Below are 7,490 nucleotides of genomic sequence, written 5' to 3'. Positions count from 1 at the left end.
CGTATCAGCGTAGACTCGCGACTGGTTCGTGTGATCGAGGAGTGTATAGCGACCGCCCCAGCTACCCCACTCTGGATGGTTAACATCACCCAGACCGTTCTGGACGAGAGGTAGAAAAGCGGGTGTGTCGCCTTCCATGATGAAAGACCAATTGAGGTAGTGAGATCCTAGAGGACCAAGTCGGATGTTCTTCTCGAGCCAGTCATTAGAGACGATGCTGGAATCTGGGCCACCGTGATCAAAGTTTCGGTACTCCTCGCCAGAGATACCGTTCCATGCTGCAACAGTATACTCGCTGAAGCCGTGCAGAGAGACCACGTAGAAGAGTAGTGGATAACGAAGGCGAATCCAGATACCGGTGTCATCTTGATCAGAGATAGCGTAAACGCGAAGCTTCTCGACGAAAGCATCAACAGCGTCTTCACTTCTTGTGCGAGAAACGTGTTGAAGAGCTTCAGCCAAAATCGCTGATCCGCCCCAAACGGAAACTGTAAGAGGATCGTCGACACTCGCCTTGTCAGCAGCTTTAACAAGCGCTTTCGCACCATCACTCAGACTCATATTGAGTGATTTTCGTCCATAGACAGGATGACCTTTATGAACTCGATCAAGAAGGTACTTGTACGAAGGATAAGGCGCGTGAGAAGGAACATTGGCGTTGAGGCTATTCACAACCTTCTTATAACCATCCAAAACACCAACGACAGATTCATAGTCGATCTTATCAGGCATCCATGTCGAAGTAGTCACAGAGATGCCTTGAATATCAATCTCATTGGCGTAAGTCAAAAGTCGGACCAGACTCATCTGATCATCAGGCTCATTGCTGATATCCGTGAGCACAAATAATCTGCGTTTGTGCTCCGTGCGCGCAGTTGAACATTGCTTGTCAAGGCTTGGTGCAGCATGCGCAAAGGGGAGCGCAGTGAGGAGGGCGAAAGCACCGACGAGTTGGGAAAGCATGTTTGGCATGGTGTAATTCAACGCTGCTGAAGCGGTCAAGTCCATTGTGAGGAGATTGTTGTCTTTATAGACTGCCGATCAGGAACTGGTGATAAATCATGGCATTTGAAGCTTGGGTGGTTAGAATTGCTGAATGGGGTAACTTCGCTAAGATTGGGCGCTAGGGACTTGCTTGATTCTTCATGTTTAAGCACTATCCCCGGACTAGACGTCATGAACAGGGTTCGACTCCACATTCGATGGAGTGATTAAAGGATTTGGAACGTCGAGGGAATTTTGAGAGAAATTGCGGGGGAGAGAAGCGTTGGCCGGTAGATGAAGACGCAGAGGTGTTCAAAACTCCCTATTGTAGTCGTGTTCACCAATTGATCTTCATCGTATCTAGCACTATGCCAGTATGTCGGTACTGATGCCCAAGATTGGCTGAATGGAAGCAGAGCTCTTTATATTCTTTGTTGGGCTGGTCGCTAAGCCGAGAGGATCTCTTCAACGGGATATGCCCCGAGGGCGCTTCAGTGCCTGGATCAAGCATCCCCGGTCAGTCGTGGCCATGATGGAAAAGGCCCGATAAAACGTGGGATTACTTGAGAAATCTGGGGTATTTCTCCACAATCGGCCAACCTTAGCCAAGACTATCTGTACTTTGGCATCTTCGCCGACAGCTATTATTGTTGTCTAAACTGATATACACTTGCAAAGAGACAGAAAAGTCGTTATAATAGGACTGCACTATTGTTTTATTTCCCAACTAATCACTTTACTACTGATAGGTGTTCTTGAAGTGCTAGAAATCTCTATGCTAATTACACAGCTAAATACAGGACTAAACTGGAAAACAATCCACACTTGAGGTAGCCTCCTATAAATGGCCTGTAAGGCGGTTAGGGTGTATGCTTGTGTCAGTAAGCCTCTACAGTTCTTTTATGAAGCCAACTTCGACTATTTTGTCAGCATCAATATCGAGATCGGCAAGCTTAGTTCGAGAGTTTTCTCGAAACCAGAGAAAGATCCACAGCAGCCAGGACCGGAGATAGGCCTTGGGGGATAGAACATTTGGCCAGCCAATTTTGATCGTCTCTTTACCAAGTATGTACACAGTTGGAGAGTTCTGCGAAGATTTCATCACGTCTAGCTCGAGAGCCGTCGTATCGTTGCGTCGACCCCTTGCGATGGAAATCGCAATCTGTTGAACAACGTCCTGAGCGAGGCCCGGGTACAAAATGTTATCTGTGTAGCCATGGCGTAGTGTAACAGCATAACACGAGTCAATCTCGGAGACGCGCCTTATGACATATCGATCGGTCAATGGGACTGTAGGTACCGGAAGTGGGCGCATGTTGAAGAGAACGACGACTGCAGGTCGCGCGGCGAACTTGATGACGAATTGGAAAAACGACGGAGGAAGAGTATTGGCGATACCAGATTTGTCAAAGAAAATCCCAACCCCCGGAACAGTAGAGACAGGCGTCCCACCAAATGTAGGCGATAAGGCTACAGGGCCTTTGGTCGCAGTGGTTGGAGATAAGAGGACTTGAGGTGAAACCGGGTCATGAGATTCTGCTTCCCACTGACACTCTTTTCCGAAACGCCACAGGGTAAAGAGGCAGGAGAGGAGGAAAGCTAGAAGAAGAGTGAACCATGCGCCATCTGGAACCTTTTCGTAGACGGAAGATAGAAAGGCTGCATCTAAACTGGCAAAGACGAGCCAGGCGGGCACGACTATGTACGCGGGAAGTCTCCAGACGAGGATTGCGACAAGAGAAACCATGCATGTCGTAACTACGTGAACTTAGCTGGAATTTGTATTGCTTCTGGGGTATCAACTTACTAAAAGTGACTGTGATAACGCAGACACCGTATGCGTTGCCTAGCGAGGTGGTCTATAGAGCTGTAAGTATTTGCTCAACCCACGAGATCAATGAATACGTACATTGTTGTATACTGCTGTATACTGCTGTAATTATAACCGTACCAATCATAAGCAGCCAATTCGCCATGGGTATGTAGACCTGCTCGTGGAAGATTTGACTAGTATGAATGACTTTGACATGAGGAAAGTATGAGAGCCTCATGATCTGAGTAAGAAGCTGAAAGGTTGAAGTTATCATAGCCTGAGAAGCGACAATCGCTGCGAGGATCGCGATGACCAAGCTAAAATACAGAGTTCCTGGGGGTACTGTATTGAAGAAGGGGTTCGTGAAGGCTTGTCTCGTATCATCGCGAGATATGTACGCAGCCTGTCCTATATATGCAATTAGGAGGCAAGGATAGGCCAAGAAGATCCACGAAATTTGTACTGCGCGTTTGCTGAATGCCCCCAAGTCCGCGAACAATGCCTCGACGCCCGTGAAAGCTAAGAGAAGACCGCCTAGTGATCTCCAGCCCTCGTGTCCGTTGCGCACAAGATATGAAAAGGCAAAATGTGGACTGAATGCCTTGAGGACGGTGTAATCGTGGACAGCGAGGTTGTAGATACCAGCGCATAGGTTGAACAACAACCAGATGACGACAACCGGCCCAAACATGGTACCGATCTTTGATGTGCCAAATGGCTGGATAAGAAAGAGTGCAACAAGTATGCCACACGATATTCCGACGATAGCAGAGGTTCCGAGGTTTGGATTGGCGACTTTTATTCCCTGGATAGCTCCTAGGACAGACTGAGCTGGTGTCAGCACACCGTCAGCCATGACCATAGAGACACCCAAGACGCCGATGAATTGCAGGAAGAATTGGATCGCCCTGGACTTCTCGAGAAGCCCACGAAGACTCTTGCCCCCAGTCTTGAGATCACCCGTTTTGAATCTCTGCAATCGAATACCAGGCAAGTCCCTTGGATCTCGTTTTGAAATATGCGTATATCTCGCCAAGAGACTATAAAGAGCGAATGTCCCTCCCTGGCCATCGTCATCGGCACTCAGAACAATAAAGCAGTACTTGACGGTGACGATGAGAGTCAGAGACCATATGATAATCGAGAGAGCGCCGACGAGGTCTTGCCAAGAAGGCTGAGCCGAGAAGGTGGACGAGTAGACGTAAAGAGGCGAGGTACCGATGTCACCGTAGATGACGCCTGTAGCTTGGAAGTTGAGCCACAGGAGTACCATGCCTCTATATGTCTATTGCGATCAAAATCAGCGGGGCCTCTACCCTTGGGTGATCAAGGTTACTTGCTTGCTTGCGTGAGCCTTGCAGATCATTTTCTGCGATGGCGCGGGCTTTTTCTTCATCATCGTCAATACCGACGAATGCGTCGCCGGCATGAACATCAGACTCATGTTGAGCCATTTTCAGGGCTGAGAAGACGGGGGAACCTGGGAGGTGGAGAATTACTGCAGCGAAGTCTTGGGGTCGAGCTAGGATGTCCAGATCATGCAATGTATTCCTGTTATATACTCTGTTAGAAAGAGGACTACTTTTAGATGAGCTACCTACTTTGGCTTGCACGAACTGCAACCTTGATAAGAAACGTAATGGTTAGCAGAAATGTTTTCTCACTGTTTTCAGCCCATCGCTAACACGGGTATCATCACCGGGATCCGGCACCGCCTTCATCAGTTCATCTCGCGTCTGCATTAGAAGAAGCGCCCGCAACAAGGTTCTTTACAGGCGCACGAATGACTCACGATATCGTAGGGCCACGTTGACAAGGCATTTGATTCTGACGAGTCAAATCACATGCATTCTCAAGTTTCTTTGGCAATTAAACATTGCCAGGAATGTATCAAGTGGCTTCCTTAGCAGCTGAAAGCTTGGCTTCTCATTTGAGCTGACCCTTGGCTCTTTAGCGAGGCAGATGCAGTAGATGCGGGATTTTTCCAGGCAGACCAATTAAGGATAAGGATAAGGATAAAATGACCCCTGATCTGTTCTAGACCCCTTTGCTTGCGGCTCTGGATAGCCGTGGATGACTCTTCTGGCCGTGTAGAGTCGGCATGTATGAGGGAATATTTATCTCACTGAGGTCTTATGGACCCTCCACGCTATCCCACCACCCAACACAGCTCTCTCATCGCCGTTTGTTTTCCTGCTTTCTCGGGTATGATTCTAACGCTAAATCCAGTTGCCCGAGAAAGCAATGGCGAGCATCATAAACCCTCAGTCGTTTTTATTATTCTAGGCATCATCGCATTTGGCCTTGTGCTGCTCGCACCCTTTATTCTCTGCAGAAGGGGATGTCACAGGCCAGAGCCCTATCAACTTGGGGTCCCGGTGCCGCAAAGGGCAGGCAGAATATGCCTCACTCCGCACGCTTTGAGCTTGATGCCGATAACTTGCTATCGAGAGACAGAAGCGGTTAGAGCTGATACTTCGAAGCAAGTCGTCAACCCCCTGGGACAAACGAGCCTGCCAAGCTGTCTCATCTGCATCAGTGAGTTTAGACAAGGTGCCCAGGCTCGCTCGTTACCATGCGGTCATCGCTTCCATCCCAGATGTATTGACCCATGGCTACTGGAGCGGTCGATAAACTGCCCAGTTTGGTATGTTCTGGCTATAACTCATTATTTACCAAACCAGTACTTACTTCCGTAGTCGTGCAAATGTTGCAGACGCTCTTGTCTATAAACCCGCATGTGATCTACCCCCAGCACCTCGTCGAATACTCAGCCGTAGACCAATAGTTAAGTTCACACTTCTCACTGGATTATTGTGCAACCTAACAGAACACTAGGCTATCTCGGAGCTTCTTCCCATCGCAAGAATTCCAACTATTCAGTCTCGCGGCCCAGGTACTGCCGTTCCTGCTCGGCCGCTTCAACTTCAGGAACCACCGCTGCCGGTGACGTTGGAGGCCTCGTGTCAAATTGGCTCCTCGGGTCGTTAGAATACGAAACAAAAGGTTTTGGGTTGGGGATGCTCCATAATCTACAACAGGCAAAACAGGGACATTATTCTTTCTTGTTTGCTAAAACGTACAACAGTTTTTCGAATTTAACTTTTCTTTTACATCACCATAACCTTCCCATTCTATGAAGTTACTATTGATCGTCCATTGAAATGCACTATCTCGAGAGAGCCAGCGCACTGTGGTAAGGTTTGGGTTGTAACAGAGGCTTCAGCCCCCAGGGCACAAAAGGAAAGGACAGCAATGCGGAGCCTGAAAATGGGGGGCCGTATGAAATGACAGCCGTTATACTCAGTATCATTGTTCGAGCTGGATGATAATACAGTTCTCCGCTGGCACCCATCGGGTTTGGAGCTCCCGTGGAGGATCATAGGCGCCTCATCTCGTGAATGCAGAATGTCAACAAAGAGACTTGATTAAAGCAAGAAAATACGTTTTAGAATACCACATTTACAACTCAGGAATTGTCTCTCTGCTGCCCAGCTGATTATTTGTCTGTGACAGAGCTCCAGCTGAAGTTCCGTCACTATCAGAGGTTTGCGAAGCGATAAAGCGCTTAGTACTCGTTAATTGAATGAAGAGAACTAAGAAGCATGCACGTATATACAGTTCTTGTTGAAGTTCAATAGTCTTTGTCGCAGCTGCACATAATACAGGTTCTGTCAGAACTTATCAACAAAGGGCAATGCATGAACTTGTGAGAAGTGATCAGTCACTCCTCTTGAAAGAGTCTGAGTGCTTTCACTGTGATCTCCCGCGTAGTTGAAGTAATAGACCGACCACTATAAGAAGTGTACTTTTCCATCAGTTTTGTTGATTATCCTTCAAACATCATCTCATCCCCCGTGCTTATCTTGTTATTGGTACTGAGATTCTCTCCTGTGATATCGACTCACCTTCTGTTTACAATGCAGCTCTCTCTATCTGACGCCATGTTGTATCATCTACCCCCCATGCCCTTGCCCGACAGAAGTGGTCGGGTTGCTTACGTCTACCTGGATGAATCCAACTTCAAAATCAGTGGTGAAACAGCCTACAAGGAGAGTCACCAGATCGACCCCAAAGAACGCATAGACTGGCATTACGATGTCCGCGCGCTCAAGGATATCATCCGCAGAGGCACCGGGATGGAAGTTGACGAAGAGGTAAATCTCAATGTTTATGGATCTAACCTTGAGCGAAGTCTTGTATCTCAAGATCTGAACCTCCATTCTTCCTTTGTGTTCAGCTCTCGTCGGAAAAGGAAGCAACCCGAGAAACAGGTTGATACTATGCTGGTCAGAGACATGGCCCTGGATACTGTCCATCTCCAGGAATTCAAGGACAGTGGTGTTTTTGTTCTTGTTTCTGGAGACAACGACATGATTCCATCGGTCGCATATGCTCTTCAATGTGAGTACACTGTGCATGTCTTTGCTTGGAAAGGCTCCGTGTCTGATGAATACACACAACTTGCGCATGATGGCGATATCAAACTTACACTTCTGGACAAGTTCCTCGACACTCTCACCATGGCAAACTCTAGTGTTCCTATGGCGAAACTTCGCTTCTCTCACAATTGTGTTGTACGTCTCAAGCATGGTGTCAATAAATTGGGGGACAAGCTCGCTGGGTATTTTCATCGCTCGCGCAAGCTCAAACTCGAGCTTGACTATTAAACATATTTGGTTGATAGGTGTTG

General features: G+C 47.8%; 4 protein-coding genes across 5 annotated transcripts in view; 2 read left to right on the top strand and 2 right to left on the bottom strand.

The window, feature by feature from the left end:
• Positions 1 to 1,008, bottom strand: part of FVEG_01677 (hypothetical protein) — a gene marked incomplete at its 5' end in the record, with an annotated part of 1,852 nt that extends 844 nt beyond the window's left edge. The window contains one exon of the mRNA XM_018888682.1: positions 23 to 1,008. Within this exon, the coding sequence (XP_018744663.1) occupies positions 23 to 1,008 (986 nt within the window). The remainder of the gene's footprint in view (positions 1 to 22) is intronic.
• A 674-nt stretch (positions 1,009 to 1,682) lies between these two features.
• FVEG_01678 (KUP system potassium uptake protein) lies at positions 1,683 to 4,427 on the bottom strand. Its single transcript, XM_018888683.1, has 4 exons — positions 4,399 to 4,427; positions 2,894 to 4,348; positions 2,792 to 2,843; positions 1,683 to 2,742 (listed from the first exon to the last, which is right to left on the bottom strand). Exons 2-4 carry the CDS (start codon positions 4,068 to 4,070, stop codon positions 2,511 to 2,513), a joined length of 1,461 nt encoding a protein of 486 aa, XP_018744664.1. The 5' UTR covers positions 4,071 to 4,348; positions 4,399 to 4,427; the 3' UTR covers positions 1,683 to 2,510.
• A 530-nt stretch (positions 4,428 to 4,957) lies between these two features.
• FVEG_14895 (hypothetical protein) lies at positions 4,958 to 5,939 on the top strand. Of its 2 annotated transcripts, XM_018903930.1 has the most exons (3): positions 4,958 to 5,444; positions 5,497 to 5,584; positions 5,636 to 5,939. In XM_018903930.1, exons 1-3 carry the CDS (start codon positions 5,005 to 5,007, stop codon positions 5,786 to 5,788), a joined length of 681 nt encoding a protein of 226 aa, XP_018744665.1. In that variant the 5' UTR covers positions 4,958 to 5,004; the 3' UTR covers positions 5,789 to 5,939. The 2 variants fall into 2 exon arrangements, with proteins under 2 accessions (XP_018744665.1, XP_018744666.1); XM_018903931.1 differs by having other exon boundaries at positions 5,497 to 5,939.
• Positions 5,940 to 6,762: 823 nt separating this feature from the next.
• On the top strand, positions 6,763 to 7,467 carry FVEG_01679 (hypothetical protein; the record flags this gene model as incomplete). The annotated part of the gene is made up of 1 exon (XM_018888684.1): positions 6,763 to 7,467. The coding sequence occupies one exon, from the start codon at positions 6,763 to 6,765 to the stop codon at positions 7,465 to 7,467; it is 705 nt and encodes a 234-aa protein (XP_018744667.1).
• Between the last annotated feature and the right edge of the window lie 23 nt (positions 7,468 to 7,490).

Source organism: Fusarium verticillioides, chromosome 6, assembly GCF_000149555.1.
Source record: "Fusarium verticillioides 7600 chromosome 6, whole genome shotgun sequence".
Classification (NCBI taxonomy): domain Eukaryota; kingdom Fungi; phylum Ascomycota; class Sordariomycetes; order Hypocreales; family Nectriaceae; genus Fusarium; species Fusarium verticillioides.
The sequence above is the reverse complement of the archived record's forward strand: the minus strand, read 5'-3'. Positions and strand labels throughout refer to the sequence as shown.